At 39.2% G+C, this 25,244-nt stretch overlaps 4 protein-coding genes and 1 long non-coding RNA gene across 6 annotated transcripts; 4 read left to right on the top strand and 1 right to left on the bottom strand.

Annotated features, from left to right (window-relative positions):
• The first annotated feature begins 867 nt into the window (after positions 1 to 867).
• Positions 868 to 4,072, top strand: LOC131549132 (uncharacterized). Its single transcript, XM_058790983.1, has 4 exons — positions 868 to 2,101; positions 2,225 to 2,309; positions 2,418 to 2,547; positions 3,220 to 4,072. Exons 1-4 carry the CDS (start codon positions 1,265 to 1,267, stop codon positions 4,070 to 4,072), a joined length of 1,905 nt encoding a protein of 634 aa, XP_058646966.1. The 5' UTR covers positions 868 to 1,264.
• Positions 4,073 to 5,271: 1,199 nt separating this feature from the next.
• On the top strand, positions 5,272 to 9,126 carry LOC131549468 (uncharacterized). The gene is made up of 6 exons (XM_058791681.1): positions 5,272 to 5,566; positions 5,643 to 5,762; positions 5,835 to 5,953; positions 6,054 to 6,201; positions 6,274 to 6,392; positions 8,426 to 9,126. The coding sequence occupies exons 1-6, from the start codon at positions 5,347 to 5,349 to the stop codon at positions 9,014 to 9,016; spliced, it is 1,317 nt and encodes a 438-aa protein (XP_058647664.1). The 5' UTR covers positions 5,272 to 5,346; the 3' UTR covers positions 9,017 to 9,126.
• Positions 9,127 to 13,584: 4,458 nt separating this feature from the next.
• Positions 13,585 to 15,554, top strand: LOC131549471 (uncharacterized). The gene is made up of 6 exons (XM_058791684.1): positions 13,585 to 13,877; positions 13,985 to 14,104; positions 14,174 to 14,292; positions 14,396 to 14,543; positions 14,622 to 14,740; positions 14,829 to 15,554. The coding sequence occupies exons 1-6, from the start codon at positions 13,661 to 13,663 to the stop codon at positions 15,408 to 15,410; spliced, it is 1,305 nt and encodes a 434-aa protein (XP_058647667.1). The 5' UTR covers positions 13,585 to 13,660; the 3' UTR covers positions 15,411 to 15,554.
• A 2,491-nt stretch (positions 15,555 to 18,045) lies between these two features.
• Positions 18,046 to 20,582, bottom strand: LOC131549652 (uncharacterized). 2 transcript variants are annotated; one of them, XR_009273457.1, is made up of 3 exons: positions 20,222 to 20,582; positions 19,481 to 19,593; positions 18,046 to 18,600 (listed from the first exon to the last, which is right to left on the bottom strand). It is a non-coding gene; the product is annotated as an uncharacterized LOC131549652 (long non-coding RNA). The 2 variants fall into 2 exon arrangements; XR_009273456.1 differs by having other exon boundaries at positions 18,051 to 18,600; positions 19,456 to 19,593.
• Positions 20,583 to 21,505: 923 nt separating this feature from the next.
• On the top strand, positions 21,506 to 23,442 carry LOC131549464 (uncharacterized). Its single transcript, XM_058791673.1, has 6 exons — positions 21,506 to 21,811; positions 21,899 to 22,018; positions 22,100 to 22,218; positions 22,315 to 22,462; positions 22,539 to 22,657; positions 22,746 to 23,442. Exons 1-6 carry the CDS (start codon positions 21,577 to 21,579, stop codon positions 23,319 to 23,321), a joined length of 1,317 nt encoding a protein of 438 aa, XP_058647656.1. The 5' UTR covers positions 21,506 to 21,576; the 3' UTR covers positions 23,322 to 23,442.
• Positions 23,443 to 25,244: the final 1,802 nt, after the last annotated feature.

The raw sequence follows: 25,244 nt of genomic DNA, 5'->3' as shown, positions 1-25,244 counted from the left end.
TAGGTCTATAGACAACAAGGTAGTTCACCCACAGTAAGCTGGAGCAGTAGACATTTACACAGACATTTAAACAAATACATTTAATATGAAAACAGTAGTAATAAATAAATGTGACTGGGTGAAGTGCCTAGAATGGTCCAATCGTTGATAATGTCACTTTTTCTTTTTATAGGCTATATGCAAACACATACTAAAAATTATATATATAAAATATATACTGTATATATATATATATATATATATATATATATATATGGTAACACTTTACAATAAGGTGTCATTTGTTAACATTAGTTAATGTATTAACTAACATGAACAAACAATGAACAATGCATTTATTACACTATTTATTGATCTTTGTTAGTTTTAGTTAATGAAAATACAGTTGTTCATTGCTTATCCATGTTCGTTCACAGTGCATTAACTAATGTTAACAAACACAACTTGTGGTTTTAATAATGCAATAGTAAATGCTGAAATTAACATTAACTAAGATTAATAAATGCTGTAGAAGTATTGTTCATTCTTAGTTCATGTTTACTAATGTTGTTAACTAATGTTAACTAATGAACCTTATTGTAAAGTGTTACCATATATATATATAATTTTTGTATGTTGCTGCACACTAATTTTATGTCATTTGCTGGAACTATATTTTTAATACAATTGTACTACGGTTGTGCTAGCAGAAATTTCATAGGTATAAGATAATTCTGATAGCAGCCTTCACACCCGAAACCTGTTTAATCTATGTCAAATATTTAAGTTACTGGTTCATCACCTCTTCGTATAGCAAGTTACATGCTGTTAACTAAAAAATGCTAGAATGCAAAAAGTTGTTACATTAGTAAAGTTGTACAAACCAATCAAAAATTATTGTACAATCCACTTATTTGTATGCATTGTCAACCAGGACAATGTATGTAAACCGACAGATTATAATCTATGTAGTACAGAACTGTAAAAAGCACCTGGTGAAAATGTAACAAAAAGAAAAAAGTGATAGTGCAGATCATAGTTACTAGTTTAGTCCCTGCTTTGGGAGCTAATATTTTTACTTTTTAATCTTTGAAATACTTATCACTATTTTCATTTTCTGTATAAATATGCTGTACATTTTTCCAGGTTTTGATTTGGGAAATGTTATTTACTGTCTCAAATATAGCTATTAAAAATATTCATAAACCATGTATGTCCTGTTCTGTCACCATTTAGCTCCTGGCACTGTTTTTACTTGACAGCCTTTGGAAATTATCAGGACAAAATGGTTTGGCTCCTCACTATAATATTAGGACTGCCTCTTCTACAGCAACCTGTCTCAACACAACCCATAAGCCACAACAACCTGAGCATCCAGGCAATTGGTGACTTTCCAAAAAATCTACCCGCATCACATAACACAAACTGGATTGAGGAAAGTGTTGACAACAGATTTACCAAAGACTTGCTTTTACCCCTTCTGCCTAACTCGAGCATAAATGAGGGATCTGGGGAAGGAAGTGGAATTCAGCAGAGCCTTGAGGTTATGCTGCCCTCTACTGGTCTACTGGAGATGGACATGTTAATTCCAGACAGAGCAGAGAAACAAGATTTTGACATGCAAGAGTTAGGTGCTCACCCTGCCCCTCCAACTCCACTTAAACTAACCCAGCATATTGATGAAGATGATCAAGATATAATTTTAGAAAATAATAACAGTGCCTCCGGTCAAGCTACTTCCACAATGGCTGTTCAGTTGACTACACACATCCACACAAATAACAATGAGAGATTGAACAAAGACCAACCTTTGTTGACAACCATCAAACCAATTACAGAGACGAACAGTACAGGAAAGTCTCCAGTCAATATGCATTTAGTGACATTTAGTATAGATATAGAGGTGAACAACAAAGAAGACATGGAGGCTTCTCAAGATACAGAGTATGTTGCATCCACACAGAGTTTAAGCTCAACCACAAAGCCTGAAATGTTGGGAAACAATGGCACCCTTGTGACACAGTCTGGCTCCATCCAAGGGTTCCTTGATCTCACAGTTGGAGAGGAACGTTATGGCACCAACCATTCGCCTGCAGCCACACCTCGATTACAGACTGGTAAGGTTTATTCTGTTAAATGGTGGTGATGTTTTTTGAAAACCACTGCAATGTCAGTTCTGAAAGAAAAAAAAAACAGAGCATGAAACTCAGGAAATCATGGATTGTTCTTATGAATTTCAGGTAAGGAGGGACGTGAAGAGACTACATCTGATTTACCCGTGGGGTCATCATCCACAACAAATAGAGCCACAGATTACTCAAAAAACAAAGGTAATCATGAATATTGACATTTTATTTAAAAAAAACATGTAGACAACTTTTACACTCTGTTAGTAGAGAGAAAACAACTAACTAAAATGTTCTCCATTTCCATTATAGATGACAAAAAGCCAAAATGGTTTGGAAGTTTATTTGGACTATTAAATGAGCACAACCTGTCTGATGTCATAGGCACATGCATACTAGGCCCATGTGTGGTCTCCACTGGTGGCAATGTGACCCGGCTACAGTGGGAGGACTTAAAACGGACACTAACCTTTGCTTGGGAGCTCCATGTGTATGGCTCAGCTGTATTGTTTCTGTTGGTGGTCGTAGCTGCAACTTTCGGAGTGATCGGTGGGGCTAATAGGCTCCATCCGTTTTGCAAGGCCTTCACCCTTGCTAACATCCTACTTCTGCTAGCAGGTCTGCTTCGATTTGTACAGCTCATAATTGACCCATATGGTTCCAGAAACATTCTGCCTCGCACTGCCCTCACAGCTTTGCATAACTTACCTGTTCCCTTATTGCTCTGGGCCCAAGCCACATTGGCACTGCTTGTTCTGAGAGAAGAAACATCGCCTCAGCGGCTTTCGGTGACTGGGGGGCTAGCAGCACTGCACTGTACCTCCCTCATGTTGGCTGACCTGCTATCCAAAACCTTATCGCCAGCACTGCCATTAATGCTACAGACACTTACTATTTGTTGGGGGTTACCGCTTTGTTTAGGAATCTTTTTCCAGTCTCTAAAGCAACTCTACGTCTCCCACAGGACCCCACTACCAAGGTGGAGTGCCCCGAAGCGCTTAGAAAACGGTGTTAGGCGTGTGCTGTTGCTGTGTGCCCTCCTCGGGGTGCTCTCTTGTGCACAGCAAATCTATAGTTTTCTTTGGCTGTATGGGTTACTTGGTGACTGGCGCAGATTTGGGTGGGGCTGGTGGCTCGGGCAGCTCTCTGCACGACTGCTTGAGCTGGCCTGGAGTTTCTCTCTTTTACTACTGGGATCTCAGGTGTTCTGGAAACCACAAGGAAGTAAGCAGACAGCTAAGAGAGCAGGGAAGAGGAAACCGGTGTCACGCTGGAACAGGCTGTTGGACAGGTTACCAACAGGGCCTTGGAGGAGACCAGATAGGAATTGGGCTGAACTGTTGCCGAATAACTGGAAAGATCACAAGCAGTCTCATGCAAATGTCAATCATTCGGTCATCCGAAACCAAGCAACTCCAGCGACCTCAATAATGACTGTGCACGACAACGCTGGAGGTCTTAGCGAAGGCGTCCTATACAGCAGCAGTTATGACCATTACGCCTCTCCTCTGTGGACTAGTGGTGTGGAATGGCAAGAACACGAGTGCTTTCTCTCACTTATTGAGTTTGACCTTTGCCCCCCTTCACCTGTCAACCTCCATCACAGCATTGACAAGGCCCTCCATCATGCTCATATGCTTGGTGTTGGTACCCTTTTCACCCCTTCAGCACCCTCCTGGACCCAAAATGAAGGATCAGGTGGACTGCTCTGTGATAATGTTGTATCACCCTCCTCCCCAACTAACAAAGCCTATAGGTGGGCTTTGGACAATGGCTTGAGTCCTAACTCCCCTCAGCATCTTGGCAATGCAGTACAGCAGACTCAAGTGTCTGTGATTGAGCCCCTGGATTCCTTAACTCCAGAGACTGTTAGAAAAGTGTGGGAGAGAGATATGGCCATCCCAAGAGTCACTGTGGATGATGACCGCACCAGCATAGCGAGTGAAGATGACGTCACAAGTTTTTGACCTACTAAGAAGTTTAGCACTTTGGCACTTTCCACTTGCAAAATTTAAGTGATTTAGATTTAAATGCTTTTAAATAGATAATCTTACTTTGCAAGTAATTTGACTCTTACATTCTTATTGAGTGTAAGGCAGTGGTTTTCAAACCTGTCCTGGAAGCACCCCTGCCCTGCACATTTTGTATGTCTCCCTTATTAGACACTCAAATCAGGTCTTGCAGTCTCTACTAATGAGCTGATGATTTGAATCAGGTGTGTTAGATGAGGGAGACATGCAAAATGTGCAGGGCAGGGGTGCCTCCAGGACAGGTTCAAAAACCACTGGTGTAAGGAATACATTAAAGAGGAGTAATTAGTCATTTTTAAAAGTTCTCCCTTCATGTATAAATCTGTTTAATACATGTTCTATGAAATCTCTGAATCCTGTTTTTACAAACTGCATAAAAATAAATAAAGTAATTATTGTAACCTACTGACTCATATTAATCAAGGTACTTGTTCTGAATGTTCTATATATTGGCTGAATTTCAAATAGCACATATACTAGTGTGCTATTTTAAATTCAGCTCCTGGCTGCGTTCCACTCCACTTTTAGACACGCACTTGCGAACTTCCCTAAACACTTCCCCTCGGGGGAATCCCTGCTGCCATTTTGAAGTGCATTCCACTTCATGAAGTGGACGAGGGTAGTATATATGGACAGACCCTCGACCCCTCGATTTTGACCAACGGAGCGAGTCTGCTTCATATGCACACTTCAGGCTGCTCCATAGACGACAATGCAACACAATTATGACATCATCACAGATCACATTTAATTTATCCCCACCCCAAACAACTCTATAATATATAAATGATTTTTTAAAAACATACATAACAGCCCAAGCATACCTATAGAATGCTGCACCAAACAAATTCATAAGGGGAAAAATGTAAACAATAAACCAACTCCATAGCCGATTGTAAGTGATCAAGGGCTTAGAACATTCCAAGGGTTCTGCCTGTAGTGGGCACTCATGCAACGTAATCAATGACATCCCAATAAACGAGACAGAGGGAAGGGCACAAGAAAATGGACTGGAACACAGCCCCTGTCTTAACTCTCACCATAATGAGGCACAGGTGAAAACAAGTTGATTGATGGGCAGATTTGATAGGTCAACTAATATCACTGAGCAACTACAAATAGCAGAGTATATTCCAATTGATTTGTCAACATCTATAGTTAAAGTTCTTTCAATAACTGTGAGTTTTTTGGCACTCATTTGACAGCTTATCATGCTTTGGGCAAAGGGCATCTTACTTTTCACAATGGTTGTGACAACACTGAGCTCTTCTTTAAGGGCAGATTCTAAGGCCTCTTCTGAAACTGGTGCTTCTTATGGAGCAGTCTCAGAAAATACAGTCCGTTTTGGCAAACTTTTAATTGTTGGTCAAGGTACAGTACCTGATAGTGACATGAAAACATCTGGACTGATTTCACTGGCGTCAAATGAAGGTAATTTGAAATACCAAATTAAAATGGGACCTATTTTAAGTGGGGACTAACTTGACTTGAATTGTTTTCTTTTAAGCGCGGTTTCCCCTTGCTAAAGCTAAACTGCAACGCCTGAGTCCTTCTGTGCAGTGTAGCAATGATTCAATGACTTTGCGCATTCCAGGACCAAGAACACCACACTTTCTGGTTGATCGAGGTAAGTTGTTTGTAGGTTTGTGTGGGTTTTTTTTTTTTTATTTTTTATACATGCCTAATTTCTTGACCTCAGGAGAGGCATTACCAGTCCCTTTGTCTGAGATGCCAGCCAGCTGTGGTTTCTCACTGAAGCGAGTACGCAGGGATGTCTCTCTTGTTGCTCCATACAAGGGCTGTCATGTTAGACAACAGGTTAGTGTGCATGAAGGTGATGAGTGCAAAGTAGTGTTTCAACTGTGGTGCCTTCCAATGTGTTTTAAGGATATAATTTATCTTCCCCATATCCTAACAGGGTGGCAGTTATATCTTAACACTCATTATAATGGGAGATCCAGTGCAAATGTCTTGTCCTGTGAGTCCTCGCCTCCCTGCCGTGTCCTGCTCCTCCTCTGGCATGACTGTCACCCTTTGGGTCCAAGCAGATGATATTAAAGTTAAAGGCAAGTCACTTAATTCCTCACATCTAATATAAAAGTTGAAAGGAGCATGAGCTTGACACTTTCTGTTTTTAGTTGATGGATCGTGGCAGCCTCTGCTCCCAATGCTCTCTCAATGCTCATTCACATTGGAGGCTACTGCTGGTTCACTGGTTGTCACCGCACCATTCACCGGAAGCTGTTGGGAAGTGACGGTAATTGTTTTTAAATCGTTCTTGCGTGTAATTTTACTTGCTTACAATAAACATTAGATGACACTGAAGTCATCCCATGCATGGACCATAGTGCTTGTAGCCAAAGCTAATTTGCAACACTCTGCTTTTATAAATTAGTTACAAAAACTTATCTACACTAAACATGAATACAAGTTTGCTGTGTCAACCAAGATTTTGTGGCTCTTTAAAATTTATTAATTTGCAATAGATTAAGTCAGGCAATGAATTCCAAAACTGAGAGAACAGTCTGAACAAATTATTTTTTAAAACCATGTATAACTACAGTTTCCACTAGAAGCTGCTCTAGTGGAGCTACTGCTTCCCTGCAATCTCTCAAACTTGCATGAGGGCATAGAGGCAAGTCCACTTAGACATTTAAACCAGCTTTACATGATGAAAAAACACAAAGTGAGCAAAGCTCAATCTTGTATTTACTTGGAATCTGATAATTATCTTATTTGCTTTCTAAAATTTAAGGCTCTATGGACATTCAACCTGATTATGGGTTGTTTTGTCTGAGACCAAATAACTAATCCATATACCATGTGTGATTAGAATTTAAAAACAAAAGCATGACCAACGCTTTTCGTATTGTCCTGAAGCTGGTAAGATTTGCCTTAATTGTTTTACGCAACTTTAAAATGACTCTTAAAATTTAACTGAACATCTAAAATCATACCAAGATTTTTCTTGATACTTTCTCTATAATCTCTTTTATTCTAATACTTCATGATTCTGTTGCCGGGTAACTTTCTTATCGGAAAGCATATGGACTTTGTCTTTAGTGTTTTAAAAGGCATCAAGCCAAGCTGACACTAAGTTTCTTTAACTTTTCTTCAATTTCTACACACTTCCTACCAGATATATAGGTGACTGTCATCAGCATATATTTGAAGACTTGCATCAGGACACTTCTGGAAGATGAGTAATATAAATGCTAAAAAAGAATCAGACCCAAAATCGTTCCCCGAGGAATTCCTATATCAATATTATGAGGAACTGACTTGACTTATTTATTGACGACACTTTGTTCACGATTTTTAAAATATGAATCCAACCATAACAGATCACTTTGACCTGTTATACTGTTGTTTTTTTAACACTAATATAATGACTTGCGGTATCATTCCTCTTTCAGATCCAGCAATAGTCCAACTTTGAATCCTTTTATCAAGTGACCACTTAATATTTTCTAATAGTAAGCAAGTAGCTGTTTCTGTAGAATGTTTGTCTAAAACCAAATTGTAAAGGGTGTAAAATTATTATTCTCTAAGTGATAAAATTGTTCTGATGCTACCTTCTCCACCAGTTTAGAAGGAACTGGAAGACTAATTGATCTATAGTTAATCATTTCTCTGAATTCCCAGATTTGGAAAATGGGCTTTACCAATGCTTATTTCCAACTATCGGGAACTGCCCAGTTCAGATAGAAACTAAGATGAGTAAGGGGCTTAACTGAAGTGCTGCTGCTGCTCCTCCATCCTCTTTTATTTAACATCCTCTATATTTTCCACTTGATTAGCATCTTCATCCACGTCTACGTACTGCCCATCAACTTCATTTAAAAAAAAAAATTGGCTGCAAGATCTCTTCCTGATTGAATGAAGAAAAATTGCTTTCATTAAATTTGCAGTTTATTTTGAGTCATGAACAACTTCGTCTCCAACTTTAAGAATTATTTATCCTGAGATTTACTACTTGGTTTTATCAAACTAATGTTTCCATATTGTTACCATTTCCCTTAGCTTCAGATAATATGTGAGTCGTAATTTGATTTTAAAGTACGAAATTCCTTAGTTATTCACTTTTTTTCTTTTTTTTTTTTCAGTCCTTTAAACCACTGCAAGTCTCTCGTCTAGTTTTAAGAAGAGTCTTTAAGGCATGATATTTCACTAGCTGACGTATAGTTTATCCAAGGAAAATATTACCATATTAATCTCAAACATCACAACACTTACTTGATTGTGTAAAATTATATTTTTTTTTTTAAATGTTTTTTTTATCTTCCTTAGGACACTGGAAGGCAAATCCCTTTAATTTATGGTGACCAAGAGGTGACTCTTTTCTGTCCTCTGACACGTGACCCAGACATGCAACAGATGTCTGACCCTTTCCCTTTTGGAAAACCCTGGTGGTATCCTCCATATCATGGTGTACCTGCTACCCTGCCTCCCACTGTGCTGACTACAACTACTCCTTTTCAATATCCTATCCAGCAACACCTGTTCCCTCACATGAATCCCAGGCCAATATTTGATCCATACTTTTACCCTAAAGGTGGCCCAGCTCCTACCCCAGCACAACAACCTCAATATCCCTGGTATCCAAAGTTTCCTCCCATGTATGGCTTCCAAAACCCAGTTGAAGTGACCACTCCTGCAACTACACCTGCCCCATACCAGCCGCAGCAGCAGTATCAAGGTTATCCAATGTACTCCCCATTCTATGGTTATCAACCCATCAAGTCTTTTGAGCCTCCAGCTCAATATCCTTTCAAGTACCTGTATCCCAAGGATCCGATCTTTGTTCCCCGCAGCCCTAAATCTGTGTCTTCTGCACAGTTGTCCTCAGTCTACGGGTCTCGTAGACAAACACTTAATTGAGCAGATGAGTGTACTCTGAAGTTGCATTGCTTTTATTGACACCAAAGTGAATTCAATGACATCAATAGTTGTCTGGTATAAGCTTAATAAATCTGTGACTTCATGAAAATGTTGTGGTGTTTCTTTTGCTATTTGAGAAAATGGGGAAAGCAAAAATATTCAGCCTGTCATTCACCGCTGTAGCTTATTCCACTTTCTACTGCTGAGAAACTTGGTTTATTTTTGCCAGTCAATATTGTTCCAAACAATGCTGTAACAAAACCGTGGTGTTCCTGAATGAATCAGCAGGTGTCCCAATTCATGCACTTGTGCACTTCTTACACGGTTTTGTAGTGATGTGTTAGAGCTTTTTTTTTTTCTCCTTGGTCCTTGTGGTGTCATAGCTCTACACCCCCCACCCCATAGGATATGAAGAAAGGATGCAATGAAAGAAAATGAGGATGGGGAATCAAATGAGAACTTATTTGTATGCTGGAATATTTTTGCTTAATTGGGAATCACTTAAAATCACCAGAGGCCCACTTCAGAAATGAGGTTAAGTGAAAACACTAAGTTAACCCTGAAATGAGGGGAAACTGTGGTATTTCCATTTCAGAATGGGAGGTTCATCAAACCCAAGAAAGCAGGTTAAGTCAAGACTGTATCTGATGAGTAATAACTTGTACTTTGTGAACCTCATCTGGGGTGCATTTCCCAAAAGTAACTGGTCACAAGTTCTGCCATTGCCGTGGAACTAACCCTAGTTAGCTAACATTGGTTTTGGTAAACTCACCCCTGGTAGGGAGCAGGTTTTCTTAAACCAAGAGTTTCTTTTGGTCTCTTCCCCCTTTTTAAAGTGCAAGCAATATTTAAATGCCTCATTCGTTCATTTTTGCTGCAAAAATGCTTTTGAGTATTTTTAAAGTACATTTTACTTAAAACAAGAAAATATTAATGCAAATGGAAACAAGATTATTTTTCTTATCCCACTGGCAGATAATTTGCAAAATAAGAGAAAAATAATGCAAATGGAAACAAGATTATTTTTCTTACCCCATTGGCAGACAATTTGTAAAATAAGAAAAATACAAATATACAAATTCCCCAGGAAAAAAAGACTGAATACTTTGACATTTTTCTTATGTAGATAATGCATCTTTATTTAAGAATCTTTGCATATTTTGACTGGAAAGACAAAAATACAAAGAAAAGCATTTTTTTTTTTTTTTACAGTGCAGGTACATTGATTCTTTACATGGATTTTCATCTGTGAAAGTGGCAAAAATGGCATGTCCTTTTATACAGAATCCTGTAGATGATGAGGCTGTATTAATTCGTAGGAAGTTACATTTACATTTAGAGAGGATTATTTAGATTTGTTTTTGTTTTTTTTTAAATATCCACATGCATATTATTTGAGTGGTACTATTTTTAAATGGTAGTTATCTATACAATATCAGGGCTGCAGAGCAGATTTGTGAGGCCGCTGTATACAGAGTGGTAAGGAAAGTGTGCTCTCATGCTCTTTATGATAATTTTTGTGTAGTTTCCTTTTTTCCTTTTTTGTAAACAAGTCTTTATTGAAATTTTCTTTGTTTCTTACAGAATAGAAACAGCAATGTAAAACAAACAGCAACTGTGCAAATCTAGAACCCACCCCAACCCCTCCTGTTTTTGTGTAGGTTCCTGAGCACAAACCCATTGAAAATGAAGCTGATTACTGTATGGAATGGAAGGATGCCAGTTGGAAAGGTGGCTCGAGATTTAATTGCAAATACAAAAGCAACAGTTATTCTGTTTCCTGTTGGATTTTAATATTCTTCCAATATTATTGTGGCTATCTCCTCTTCATTTGTTCTTCATTATTTTGCGAAGCTTCTTGCTGTTGGCTGAGTTGAAGTCAAATGTTAATTTTATTACTCTAATTAAGAAATGTAACATGTTAGTTTAGAGAACATTTAATTGAAAAGAGCATTAGACTATGAGGAAAAAGCTGCTGCACATTGAAATAGACTCTGAATGATATTTATTTAATATGTCAAATGGTTGTAAAGTCATGTAGCCTACATCCATGAACCTTTTATGCTTAAAGCTTTACCTGATTGAATTGTTTTTATACTTTAATATAATTAATATTAGTTCAATAACTTACTGTTCTGCCAGTTTTCACCTTTGATATTATAACAGTGATTAAGAATTTAAGTTACATATTGAGTTTCGGAGCTCCATTGACTTTTCATAGTTGTGGTGCACGCGCTAAACTCAGAGTCAGCCTACTCAGAGTGGATTGAACAAAGACAATTCAGCTGTTCTGAACCCAAAAACTCAACAGTTTCCCCTTTCAGGGTTAGTCAACACAAGAGTTCAAGTTTCAACTCAGAGTTGATTGAACTTCCTTATTGAAACGTGCCCCAGCTGTGCTCAAAGCATCTGTGCTTATTTCGTTGAGGTTTGGTTATTTAAGAAATTTGTAAAGACTATTAATAAAGCAAGATGTCTTATTGTAATGCGTGAGGTGTTTTATTTATATTGCATAGGTTAAGCATAAATTTAAAATTATTGCCAATGTGAGAATTTAAACGTGCGTCAGTTTTTTTTTTTTTTTAAAGAAACACTTCCCCACAAGATATGCCCGTGTATCCTCACTTACAGCTCCTCTGGAAACTATAAATAAAAAGTCCTTCAAGATGGCTTAGTTCAGTTTCTGGGTCACGGGCTGGAGGATGAAGGAGCGAACAAATGTAAAAGCAAAAATTTGAGTATTGATAAAGAGGGGACATGTTCTGTTCACTTAATTTTGTCGTGGCCACGACGTATTAACTCTTGGGAATGTGACATTAACTTGTAAGAATGTGATATTATGTTGTGGCCACGAGAAAAATATGTCGTATTTTGAAGCCATGACTTCACATCGCGTGGCCACGACAAAACTAAGTGAACAGAACATATCCCCTCCCGGTCACCATAGATAAGCACTCAATGACTTACCTATTAAGACAGGGACTTGCCACCACATATTGAGAGTTTGTTTCAAATTTAAAGTAATTGCATTAAAAAACATCATATTTCAATATTCAAAAAATGTAAATGAAAAGTCAATATTTTTGAAACACTATTTCTGCAATTGTAATCGCAGTCTAAATACATCAAAACTACATTTTATTTGATTGGTAACAGCCTATAGTGTAACTGGTGGAGGTGTCCTGCAGCAGCTGTTATCAGAATCAGAATGAGCTTTATTGCCAGGTATGTTTACACATACGAGGAATTTGTTTTCGTGACAGAAGCTTCCACAGGGCAACAGAATGACAGCGACAGAACAAAAATCTTCTGTGGACCAGTAAGAACACAATTGCTTTCTTTCACTTATAAGTTTGACCTTCACCCATCAACCTCCATCACAGCATTAATGGTTGCTTGGTGTAGATTCATTTTTTTCACCCCTTTTCACCCTGTACCCAAAATGCAGAGTGGTTCACCTGAACCTTCAATAATGTTGTATCACCCTCCTCCCAACAAAGACTATAGGTGGGCTTTAAATAATGGCTTGAGTCCTAACTCCTCTCAGCATCTTTTGATTACACTACAACAGAGTGTCTTGAACTAGGGTGACCATACGTGCTATTTTTCCCAGACACGTCCTTGCCAGGATTTGTTTTGGCTTTGTTTTCCTGTTTTCATACTTGCTGAAGGTAATGATCGAAAAGTAGTTTGACCAATAACATGCAGGCATTGTAGATAATGAACCAATCATGGTGTGTGAGAAGGTGGGATCTACGGTCAAAGCAATTCAAATGCGCGTACATATTAGGTGCGGCTCAGACCGATCAGTGTTTGACATCAAAGTACCTCGAGAGCATTTTGAAAGCATAAGGAACCGTCTGTATGGTACTTTGATGTCATACACTGATCCGTCTGCACACGCAAACAAAGCCAAACCCTAAATATTTTAGGCAATATAGAAATCCTGGCCAGGACACGTCCAGGAAAAATGGCACGTATGGTCACCTTACTTGAACCCCCGGCTTCCTTAACTCCAGAAAGTAATGTATAGAGATATGGCCATCCTGAAAGTCCTAAAAGAAGTTTAGCACTGTCCACCTACAGAATAGCAGATTTAAATACTTTAAAATAGACAATGGACACAATATTTATGTAAACTGATTCTTATATTCTTATTGACTGACATTTAATGGATAAAATACATGAAATCAGTAATCAGTCATTTTTAAAGCTCTATCTGGTAATTGTATCCCAGACATACAACTTCAATCTGTTTAAGTATTATGTCTCTGAATCCTGTCTTTACAAACTGCAAAATAATATAGTGACTGATTACTCTAACTTAATGAGTCTTATCAATGAAGACACCATAAATGTTCTGTATCTTGGCTGAAATTCAAATACAACACAAACATACTGCTCTGGAGTCATTTGCTAGTGTGCTATTTCAAATTCAGCCCCTGTCTTAACTCTCAACATAATGAGACACAGGTGAAAACAACAAGCTGACTGATGAACAGATTTGATTGGTTGTCCAATATCACTGAGTAATTCAAAAGTGAGTACAAATAGCACAGTGTGTCTCAGTAAACTTGTCAAACTGTGGATTTGAAGTTTTCCCAATAACGCTTGATTTTCTTGGTGCTTGCTTGACAACTCACCATGCCTTGGGCAATTGGCATCTTACTTTTCACAATGGCTGTGATGACACTGGGCTCTTCTTTAAGGGCTGATCCCGATGTGTTTTCTGAAGCAGGTGCTGCTTATGGAGCAGTCTCTGAAAACACAGTCCGATTTGGCAAACTTTTAATTGGTGGTCATAGTGCAGTATCTAATAATGATGTGAAAACATCTGATGGGAGCCAGTCAAATGAGGAAGGTAATCTGTGATCCCAAACTTAAAATGACTTTATTATTATTTATTATTATTATTATTATTATTATTATTTATCTAAATGGTGACTAACTTGATCTGTTTCTTTTAAGTGCGGCTTCTCCCTGCTAAAGCTAAGCTGCAACGTCTGGGTTCTTCTGTGCAGTGTAGAAATGATTCAATGGTCTTGCGCATTCCAGGACCGAGAATGCCACCCTTTCTGGTTGACCGAGGTGAGGGTTTTTTTTTTTGTGTCTGTTGGCTTTTTCCTCCTTTTATAGACCTAATTTCTTGACCATCAGGAGAGGAGTCACCAGTGCCTTTGTCGGAGCTGCCAGCCAGCTGTGGTTTCTCACTGAAGCGAGTACGCAGGGATGTCTCTCTTGTTGCTCCATACCGTGGTTGTCATGTCAGACAACAGGTTAGTGATGATAACAGTGACCAGTGCACTGTAATGTTTCAACCACGTGACACCTTGCATGAATTAGTTTGAAGCATATCACTACTTTCCCATCTCCTAACAGGATTTTAGTTATATTCTGCCACTCATTATAATGGGAGAACCAGTGCAAATGTCTTGTCCTGTGAGTCCTCGCCTCCCTGCCGTGTCCTGCTTCTCCTCTGGGATGATGATCACACTTGGGATCAGAGCAGATGATGTTAAAGTTAAAGGCAAGTCCCCTAATTCTTTGTATTCAATCTAAAAGTTGAAAGGACCTTAAGCTGTACTCCCTTGTTTTCTGGTTTTAGTGGATGGATCATGGCAGCCTTTGCTTCTAACATGCACTCGATGCTCATTCACATTGGAGGCTACTGCTGGTTCGACGGTTGTCACTGCACCGTTCACAGGAAACTGTTGGGAATTGACGGTAAAAATAGTGCATTTGACAGGATTGTCATTCCTAGCATATCTAATTGTACTATGTTTACACTAATTGAGGTTCATGTTTTCCTCAGGACACTGAATGGCAACTCCCTTTGATGTACGGTGACCGAGAGGTGACCCTTTCCTGTCCTCTGACACAGCCAACGATAGCCCCAGCCACGCCTGCAGTCCGTGACCCAGACATGCAACAGATGTTTGCACCTTTCCCTTTTGGAAGACCTTGGTGGTATCCTCCATATTATCCTGGTGTACCAGGTGCTACCCTGCCTCCCACTGTGCCGACTACAACTACTCCCTTTCAATATCCTATCCAGCAACACCTGTTCCCTCACATGAATCCCAGGCCAATATTTGATCCATACTTTTACCCTAAAGGTGGCCCAGCTCCTACCCCAGCACAACAACCTCAATATCCCTGGTACCCAAAGTTTCCTCCCATGTATGGCTTCCAAAGCCCAGTTGAAGTGACCACTCCTGCAACGACCACAACTACACCTGCCCCATACCAGCCACAGCAGCAGTATCAAGGTTATCCAGTGTACTCCCCATTATATGGTTATCAACCCATCAAGACTTTTGTGCCTCCTGTAGTGCAATACCCTTTCATGCCCCAGTATCCTAAGGATCCAATCTTTGGTCACCGCAGCCCTTAATCTTCTCCTGCAGCGTCATTCTCAAGCTACGTATCTCGTACACAACTGCTTAAACCGATAAGTGCACTCTGAAGTGGCGTTGCTTTTGACAATGAATTCAATCACGGTTTTTGTGTATAAGCCTAATAAAGCTGTGTGACTTCATGAAAACATTGTTAACGACTCTTTCTTTTGCTGTTTGAGTGACTGGGGGGGAAAAAAATTAAAAAATTAATTGCAATATCTCATTCACTGCTATGGAAGTTTATTCAACTTCAGTAAGTTCTGCTGCTGACAAATCTGGAAATTTGAAAAAGGGTTATTTTGCCAGTGACTGTAGTTACAAACAAAACTGGAAAAGAACAGTTGTGTGCTTTTGAGCAATGAACTGTCTCATTCCTCAGTGAATCAGAGTAGGTGTGTCCTAATTCATGTGCTTGTTCACTATTCTAGTATATTTTCATAATTCTGTCAGGACCATTATCGTCTAAATGATAGACATTTAGCATACAGTTTGGTTTGGTGGTATGGTTCTGTTCTCCCTGCCCATCTACGCAGCCTGTCATGAATGAGCAGGGAGAGCAGCAATAATAACCCCCTTTAGGGTTAACAGAACAAAGCAGATATCATTAATGTAATGATATTTAAGTGTAACACCTTACTCAAGATAAAGGAGTCTGATTCAAAAAGGAATATCAGAAAGCCAAGTCCTGACTTTGGTGAAAGGAGGAGTTGGGGATGGAGGAGGGTAATCTGCTCCTGCGCAAGCAAAAAGCTGCTGAATAATACTGAATAGAGCTTATATAGGAATGCTGTGACAGGTGTCGTATTCCTAGGTCAGGGGTTCCCAATCCTGCTCCTGGCGATCAACTGTCCTGCAAAGTTCAGTTCTAATCAAACACACCTGCCTTTAATTTTCAAGCGATCCTGAAGACCTTAATTAGTTGCTTCAGGTGTGTTTGATTAGAGTTGGAGCTGAACTTTGCAGGACAGTCGATCGCCTGGAGCAGGATTGAGCACCCCTGCTATAGGTAGATGTGATCAGCTGAGAGTCAGCTGATGCAAGCTTGACTCACGTGACCTGCCAGAACTAATAGGCGCGTTCGACTTGAAGCAGCGCTGTGCAGAATGATCACTGTGTGACATCATAGTACCGCGAGAGCGATAAGAGAGCAGATGGATCCTTATGCTTTCGAATCGCTCTCGCGGTACTTTGATGTCATACACTGACCATTCTGCGCAGCGCTGCTTCAAGTCGAATGCGCCTATTGCTATACGCTTATTTATTACCCCTATTTTTTTTGTTTTTCCCTTGCTGCTTCCTGTTGTCTTCCCAGATAGCATGGAGACATTGATACAATGTCGAGTTTTGATCCAAACCATCATCTTGGTTGAGATCGACATTTCAATGTTTAATGTATGTTGGATCAACATTGAAATTTTGATGAAGTTAACAGCACACATGGGTAAAGACAGTGACATTGAACTAACAGTGATTTGTAGTTGATGAGCACAAGATCATGCAGGCATGGATCTCTGCAGAACACTAGTGGGTGTGTCTCAATCAGTGGGGTGCGGCTAACTATGATGGGCTTTTTCTATTGCCTTGGCTTAGACGATTTGCTCTAATCCACTGGGGGCTTGGTTTCAGGCTGGGCCTTCATGATTTTAGTAAGTCTATTTAAAAAAGGTTGAAAAACACCAGGGGTGTATTCCAGAAAGCAGGTTATGTGACATACCCGGGTATGTTTGAGGATAAACGAGCGGATAACCTCAGCTTTCGGTTCCAAAATCGGAGGTTACTTTCAGGGTATGTAAGTAACCATAGCAACTTTCTCTCTGAAGATAACCTGCTCCGTCCGGAGCAGGTTATGTTCCAGGGTTAGTTCACTTCAGCGCTATCAGAGCATGTGTGATCTACTGACGAGCCTTCAGTGGGCATGATAGATAGCGCACGATATTATATATTATTACAATACAGTTATGTATATAGCCTACTATATATATATATATATATATATTTATTACATTTTATATTATCATCTCACACATGGATCGCATTTTCTATCATGTATTTCTTTAATAAAAATACATATCTGATATGACTTCAAAACCATCAATTAGGTGGCGATATGCGCTAAGCATGAGGCCTACATGACCTTTGAACAGAAAAAGAAGAAAGAAGCAGTATGGCGTGCTTATTCTTAGCGTCCGTTTCCACAGTGACTCGTCGATTAGTCACTCTGTTGAGAATGTCTTCAGTCTTAATCAGGAACATACTCTGAGTTGAATGAATTTACTCCCAGACGCGTTTTTGGAATCACATACCTCGAGTAAGCAAGGTTTGGGGTTAATCAACCGAAAGTTCAGGGTTTATCTGACGGTAAGTAAACCGTGCTTTCTGGAATACACCCCAGTTGGAGTTTGAAAATGTGCACTTATTGGTAAACGCCCATTTTGGTTCTGCATGTGCACTTCTCAGTAGTCTGATTGATGCTTCCTTATTAGAAAGAAAACACAGGTACATCCTATACAGAAGTCTTGTTTGTTGAACCAACTGACATGCATGACTCCGGGTTTCAAACAATGGTGCATCTAAATATTTCTCTGTTCCTTTGTTTTACTTGTTTGTTATTTGCATTTGATTTATTGTTACTGAATCTAATAAGATACAATCATTTAAAAAGTTATTAAAGTGTTTGAATAAACAATCCATTTTACTAAATTCTTCAAAACTGCATGCATCTTGTTTTAGTAATATTTATTAGGAATTTTCTGATTAAAGTTCCAACAACATTTAACAGATTTCTTGAAGTGCATGTTACATGAACCTGAGCGAGAACATCATACTTTACACATAGCCCACATTAGTGATGGGAGAAATTAACCTTTTCGAAGCATCGAATCAATGAACCAATTGCTTTGCAAAATTCAAAGCGCTCGAAACACCACTTTTATTTTTATTTATTTAACCAGAAGAGACTCTCTGAGATTAAAAATCTCTTTCGCAGGAGTGTCCTGGCCAAAATGGGCAGCAATACAGTCAGTTTCATCACAAATATTACAACACAAACAGACTAAAAACACTTAAAACAGTTACATATCCTTGGGGTCATCTTCCATTTGCTGAATAACTGTTTTAAAATGATCCAAAGTTTTCATTGAAGAAGATTCCAGTCAGTCGGAGCTGCGTACATAAAAGCCTTCTTACCTAATTCAAGATCGAACAAAAGGAACAGAGAGAGTATACAAATTTGTGAGTGAAGGAAGTATTTCTCAACAATTTTCTGTTTTATAAGACCGCAGAGATATGAGGGCAACATCCCCAAGATGGTTTTATAAATAATTAAATACCAGTGCATTTTCCTTCTAATAGACAAAGAAGACCAACCTACTCTGTTATACAATATACAGTGATGAGTTGAGGGTTTACAATCTGATATAAATCTTAGAGCACCATGATAAACGGCATCTAAAGAAGAAAGAAGATATGATGGTGCGAACTGATACACTACGTCACCATAGTCAAGCATGGGTAAAAAAGTAGCAGTAACTAATTTCTTTCTTACATTAAATGAAAAACAAAACTTGTTCCTAAAATAAAACCGAGCTTAATTTTCAATTTTTTCTTCAGTTGAGTAATGTGAGAGCTAAACGATAGGACATCGTCAACAACAATGCCAAGATATTTGTACTCTTTTACTAATTCGATCATGGTACCTTGTAGGCAAAAGAAACACCATGAATGTACTGTTTTCATGAACTCCTTTAAAACATGACTCACATCGACACACATCTGACACATCCCAACTCTTTACATCAGTCAAGACATTTTAACTTTTTTAAGACTGTCACTAGCCAAAAATGGTCATTTCGACATAAAGTGCGAGAGAGAACTCGGTGCGTTACTAACGCGCTGTCTGAAGTGGCATTCTCTGCGCGTGCATCACGACATGTGTGTGCGTTCACAGACAGCGTACCAGTAACGTTACCGAATTAACTTTTCATATGTGTGTGTGTGTGTTTAACATAAACAAGACAATAACATGTCTAAACCTAACGTTACCTCGTTTGGCAGAAAAGGTAGTTACCCTTGAATTCCGCGATGTCAGATCTAGTCCTATAATCTCTTTTAAAAAGTCGTAATGGTATCTTCTTTTCTTGGCAATTCCTCTGTCAGCTTCTTTTGGAGGCACACGGTGCTCTAAACACAGTTGTACAACACTTCAGATTTAACGTCATCACAGCTGCTTAACATCACCTCAGTAACATACCGGATGCTTTACGACATGTCGCATCAACAACAATTAAAAGTTAATAAACTTTTATTAATAAAACTGAAAGAGCACACTGTAACACATAACTTATCTCCACGTCGAGTAAGATGTGATGGTGAGCTGAAAATGTTGAATATGAGGGCTGAGACATTCATTTGCCAAACAAGGCAGACAGCAACTAGGTTAATGTTACAGTTTGTTACATTTAACAAAATATAATTTACCACGAAAGTGTAAGAAAGGTTCCTCAAACCCAAAATCCGACTTTAAAATTAATTTTTTACAGAGACTATCTCCGTGAATAATGGCGTCTGCTCAAGCACTGTTTTCACGCCGAAAATCGACTGAGCTTCTTGTTCCCACAATGCAAAGCGTAATTAAAAAATAGCCTACGGAAAATTCCTTCAAATTATCACGGTATATTGTACTGTATTTTTACGGACTTTTTTTTACAGTGCACAAGCAGTCCCTTGCAAACATCAGCCAGTCAGTGATCCGAAACCAAGCAATTCCAACAAACTCAATCATGACTGTGAATGACAATGCTGGACTTACTGGCGGCGGTGTCCTGCAGCAGCTGTTATGACCACCATGCCTCTCCTCTGTGGACCAATGAGAACACAATTGCTTTCTTTCACTTAAGTTTTACCTTCAACCTCTATCATAGCATTAATGGTTGCTTGGTGTAGATTAATTTTTTTCACCCCTTCAGCACTCTCCTGGACCCAAAATGCAGAGTCGTTCACCTGACCCTCCCCAACTAACAAAGACTATAGGTGGGCTTTATATAATGGCTTGAGTCCTAACTCCTCTCAGCATCTTTTGATTAAACTACAACAGAGTGTCTTGAACTAGGGTGACCATACGCGCTATTTTTCCCAGACACGTCCTTGCCAGGATATGTTTTGGCTTTGTTTTCCTGTTTTCATACTTGCTGAAGGTAATGATCCAAAAGGAGTTTGACCAATAACATGCAGGCATTGTAGATAATGAACCAATCATGGTGTGTGAGAAGGTGGGATCTACGGTCAAAGCAATTCAAATGTGCGTACATATTAGGTGCGGCTCAGACCGATCAGTGTTTGACATCAAAGTACCTCGAGAGCATTTTGAAAGCATAAGGAACCATCTGTATGGTACTTTGATGTCATACACTGATCCGTCTGCACACGCAAACAAAGCCAAACCCTAAATATTTTAGGCAATATAGAAATCCTGGCCAGGACACGTCCAGGAAAAATGGCACGTATGGTCACCTTACTTGAACCCCCGGCTTCCTTAACTCCAGAAAGTAATGTATAGAAATATGGCCATCCTGAAAGTCCTAAAAGAAGTTTAGCACTGTCCACCTACAGAATAGCAGATTTAAATACTTTAAAATAGACAATGGACACAATATTTATATAAATTGATTCTTATATTCTTATTGACTGACATTTAGTGGATAAAATACATGAAATCAGTAATCAATCATTTTTAAAGCTCTATCTGGTAATTGTATCCCAGACATACAACTTCAATCTGTTTAAGTATTATGTCTCTGAATCCTGTCTTTACAAACTGCAAAATAATATAGTGACTGATTACTCTAACTTAATGAGTCTTATCAATGAAGACACCATAAATGTTCTGTATTTTGGCTGAAATTCAAATACAACACAAACATACTGCTCTGGAGTCATTTGCTAGTGTGCTATTTCAAATTCAGCCCCTGTCTTAACTCTCAACATAATGAGACACAGGTGAAAACAACAAGCTGACTGATGAACAGATTTGATTGGTTGTCCAATATCACTGAGTAATTCAAAAGTGAGTACAAATAGTAGTGTGTCTCAATAAACTCCTCAAACTGTGGATTTAAAGTTTTCCCAACAACTGTGATTTTCTTGGTGCTTGCTTGACAACTCACCATGCCTTGGGCAATTGGCATCTTACTTTTCACAATGGCTGTGATGACACTGGGCTCTTCTTTAAGGGCTGATCCCGATGCATTTTCTGAAGCAGGTGCTGCTTATGGAGCAGTCTCTGAAAACACAGTCCGTTTTGGCAGACTTTTAATTAGTGGTCCTAGTGCAGTATCTAATAATGTGAAAACATCTGCACTGAGTTCAGCAAAGTCTGATGGGAGCCAGTCAAATGAGGAAGGTAATCTGAGATCCCAAACTTAAAATTAGCCTTTTTTTGTCTTTTTCATAAGAATAATGGTGATTAACTTGATCTGTTTCTTTTAAGTGCGGCTTCTCCCTGCTAAAGCTAAGCTGCAACGTCTGGGTTCTTCTGTGCAGTGTAGAAATGATTCAATGGTCTTGCGCATTCCAGGACCGAGAATGCCACCCTTTCTGGTTGACCGAGGTGAGGGTTTGTTTTTTGTGGTGTTTTTTTGTGTCTGTTGGCTTTTTCCTCCTTTTATAGACCTAATTTCTTGACCATCAGGAGAGGAGTCACCAGTGCCTTTGTCGGAGCTGCCAGCCAGCTGTGGTTTCTCACTGAAGCGAGTACGCAGGGATGTCTCTCTTGTTGCTCCATACCGTGGTTGTCATGTCAGACAACAGGTTAGTGATGATTACAGTGACAAGTGCACTGTAATGTTTCAACCACGTGATATGAATTTGTTTGAAACCTATTACTACTTTCCCATCTCCTAACAGGATAGAAGTTATATTCTGCCACTCATTATAATGGGAGAACCAGTGCAAATGTCTTGTCCCGTGAGTCCTCGCCTCCCTGCCGTGTCCTGCTTCTCCTCTGGCATGATTGTCACACTTGGGGCCAGAGCAGATGATGTTAAAGTTAAAGGCAAGTACCCTAATTCTGTATTCAATCTAAAAGTTGAAAGGACCTTAAGCTGTACTCCCTTGTTTTCTGGTTTTAGTGGATGGATCATGGCAGCCTTTGCTTCTAACATTCACTCAATGCTCATTCACATTGGAGGCTACTGCTGGTTCGATGGTTGTCACTGCACCGTTCACAGGAAGCTGTTGGGAAGTGACGGTAAAAATAATGCATTTGACAGGATTGTCATTCATAGCATGTCTAATTATACCATATTTACACTAATTGAGGTTCATGTCTTCCTCAGGACACTGAATGGCAACTCCCTTTGATGTACGGTGACCGAGAGATGACCCTTTCCTGTCCTCTGACACAGCCAACGATAGCCCCAGCCACGCCTGCAGTCCGTGACCCAGACATGCAACAGATGTTTGCACCTTTCCCTTTTGGAAGACCTTGGTGGTATCCTCCATATTATCCTGGTGTACCAGGTGCTACCCTGCCTCCCACTGTGCCGACTACAACTACTCCTTTTCAATATCCTATCCAGCAACACCTGTTCCCTCACATGAATCCCAGGCCAATATTTGATCCATACTTTTACCCTAAAGGTGGCCCAGCTCCTACCCCAGCACAACAACCTCAATATCCCTGGTACCCAAAGTTTCCTCCCATGTATGGCTTCCAAATCCCAGTTGAAGTGACCACTCCTGCAACGACCACAACTGCACCTGCCCCATACCAGCCGCAGTATCAAGGTTATCCAGTGTACTCCCCATTCTATGGTTATCAACCCATCAAGTCTTTTGTGCCTCCTGTTGTGCAATACCCTTTCATGCCCCAGTATCCTAAGGATCCAATCTTTGGTCCCCGCAGCCCTTAATCTTCTCCTGCAGCGTCATTCTCAATCTATGTATCATGCATAACTGCTTAAACAGATAAGTGCAGTCTAAAGTGGCACTGCCTTTGACCATGAATTCAATCAATTTTTGGGTGTAAGCCTAATAAAGCTGTTTGCCTTCATGAAATTGTTTTTGTTAATGAGTCTTTCTTTTGCCATTTTAACGAATGCTTTTTTTTTAAAAAAAAGAAATTGCAACCTCCCGTTCACTGCTATGGAAGTTTACTCCACTTCAATAAGTTCTGCTGCTGAGAAACCTGGACATCTGAAAAAGGGGTCATTTTGCCAGTGAATTTAGTCCCAAACAAAGCTGGAAAATAACTGTTGTGCCCCTGAGCAATGAACAGTGTTTTATTCCTTTAATGGATCAGAGTAGGTGTGTCTTAAGCAGTGTTGGGGAAAGTTACTTTTAAAAGTAATGCATTACAATATTGTGTTACTACCTAAAAGTAACTAATTATGTTACTTTTAAATGAGCAGGGCTTAATTGTTTTTAATACAAGTTCTATTTATAGCAAAGGCAAAAGCCCTTTCTCACAAAAAAGTGTAATGAATGAACCTCAGGCTGAAGGAAAAGTAAATTCACGTCTGTACAGCAGAAGGTTCAACACTCTTCAGCAATAAAAAAAAAAACAATGAAGCACAATTGTTAGTTTATCTAAAGTCATTTTTGTTTACTAGTTTGGTTGAACTGGATCATCAAAGGTCAGCAGCAAAGGCATTGGTTAATAAAATGGGATTAGATACATTTGTTTAACATTTAATTATTGCAGGTTTGTCATATTCTGAGTTTGCATTTCACTGTTTTAATTCATTTTGATTTGTTTTTTGCGAGTGGGATGAATTAATGCACAATCACATTTAGTCTAGAGCTACAGTAACATGTTCACACAGCACACTGTCAGTCAATAAATGGGAAAAAAGTAACTCAGATATTTTCTTGTAAAATTAAAAAGTAATGCGTTACATTACTAATTACTTGAAAAAAGTAATTTTATGTAACTCGCGTTACTTGTAATGCGTTACCCCCAACACTGGTCTTAAGTCATGTGCTTGTGCACTATTCTTGTATGTTTTCATAATGTTTTTTTTTTCCGTCTTGTTGCTTCCTGGTGTCTTAACTTTACCCCCTTAAGCCTTCTCCACACTGTACGATTTTTATCAGGCCTGGAAAATTGTTGCAAATCACACTGTGCGACATGGCTCCAATAAACTTGGGTACGACGTGTATGCAGATTGTCCCTGTCCCAAATGGAACACTGCATGTGCTCTTATGGGCTTAAAATGGCGGCCGTGTGTCCGTTAAGTCCACAAGACCGTAGGGTGTCCCATTTGCCGTTTTAACGTTCAAAAGGGTGCTTGCGAGTGGCCGCTATGCACCCTCAATTTGCACTTCTGCCGAGCCTGCACTGGGGCGAGTTTACAAAGCGGCGATAATTATTGCTAACCTAAACAAGCAACAAAATAACAGTATGAACACTTACATAATGTTATAATATTATAGTACATTATAGTACCTACATATGCATCTATTTTCCCCTTTTCTAGAGCAGTATTAGGTTTCTTTAGGTTTCTAGTGCCGCCATTTTTCATTGATGGATGGATGATCGCATGCAGGTTAGTAGTCAAGGACACGTTTTGCTTGATTTTGAGTTAAAATTCTCTCAAATTACTTGTTAGCATTTTCACTGTTGTTTATAATAAACTGTTGTTTATTTAGTTATTTTTTCCCACGGCTTTGAATTTTCTCGCACGTGCCACTTTGCAGACCTTGCACAACAGCCGCCTTACAATTGGTGAATTTTTTTTTCTTGATTTTGAAGCACCTAATTATTTACAAGCATGCAATGAATATGCGCAATAGGATGTTCACGTATCTGCTGTTCTGTTGTCAACGCTGTTCAG

The sequence above is a fragment of the Onychostoma macrolepis genome, chromosome 11 (genome assembly GCF_012432095.1).
Source record: "Onychostoma macrolepis isolate SWU-2019 chromosome 11, ASM1243209v1, whole genome shotgun sequence".
Lineage (NCBI taxonomy): Eukaryota > Metazoa > Chordata > Actinopteri > Cypriniformes > Cyprinidae > Onychostoma > Onychostoma macrolepis.
This window is presented reverse-complemented; position numbering and strand designations above follow the sequence as displayed.

Excerpts from the sequence above, each read along its gene's own strand:
- LOC131549132 (XM_058790983.1), top strand. The coding sequence starts at position 1,265 with ATGGTTTGGCTCCTCACTATAATATTAGGACTGCCTCTTCTACAGCAA. Across the intron at positions 2,102-2,224 it reads CTCGATTACAGACTGGTAAG|GAGGGACGTGAAGAGACTAC; the intron begins GTTTATTCTGTT and ends ATTTCAGGTAAG. Across the intron at positions 2,548-3,219 it reads GGCAATGTGACCCGGCTACA|ATTTGGGTGGGGCTGGTGGC; the intron begins GTGGGAGGACTT and ends TGACTGGCGCAG.
- LOC131549468 (XM_058791681.1), top strand. The coding sequence starts at position 5,347 with ATGCTTTGGGCAAAGGGCATCTTACTTTTCACAATGGTTGTGACAACA. Across the intron at positions 5,567-5,642 it reads TTCACTGGCGTCAAATGAAG|CGCGGTTTCCCCTTGCTAAA; the intron begins GTAATTTGAAAT and ends TTTTCTTTTAAG. Across the intron at positions 5,763-5,834 it reads ACACTTTCTGGTTGATCGAG|GAGAGGCATTACCAGTCCCT; the intron begins GTAAGTTGTTTG and ends TCTTGACCTCAG.
- LOC131549471 (XM_058791684.1), top strand. The coding sequence starts at position 13,661 with ATGCCTTGGGCAATTGGCATCTTACTTTTCACAATGGCTGTGATGACA. Across the intron at positions 14,293-14,395 it reads GTTGTCATGTCAGACAACAG|GATTTTAGTTATATTCTGCC; the intron begins GTTAGTGATGAT and ends ATCTCCTAACAG. Across the intron at positions 14,544-14,621 it reads AGATGATGTTAAAGTTAAAG|TGGATGGATCATGGCAGCCT; the intron begins GCAAGTCCCCTA and ends TTCTGGTTTTAG.
- LOC131549464 (XM_058791673.1), top strand. The coding sequence starts at position 21,577 with ATGCCTTGGGCAATTGGCATCTTACTTTTCACAATGGCTGTGATGACA. Across the intron at positions 22,219-22,314 it reads GTTGTCATGTCAGACAACAG|GATAGAAGTTATATTCTGCC; the intron begins GTTAGTGATGAT and ends ATCTCCTAACAG. Across the intron at positions 22,658-22,745 it reads GAAGCTGTTGGGAAGTGACG|GACACTGAATGGCAACTCCC; the intron begins GTAAAAATAATG and ends TGTCTTCCTCAG.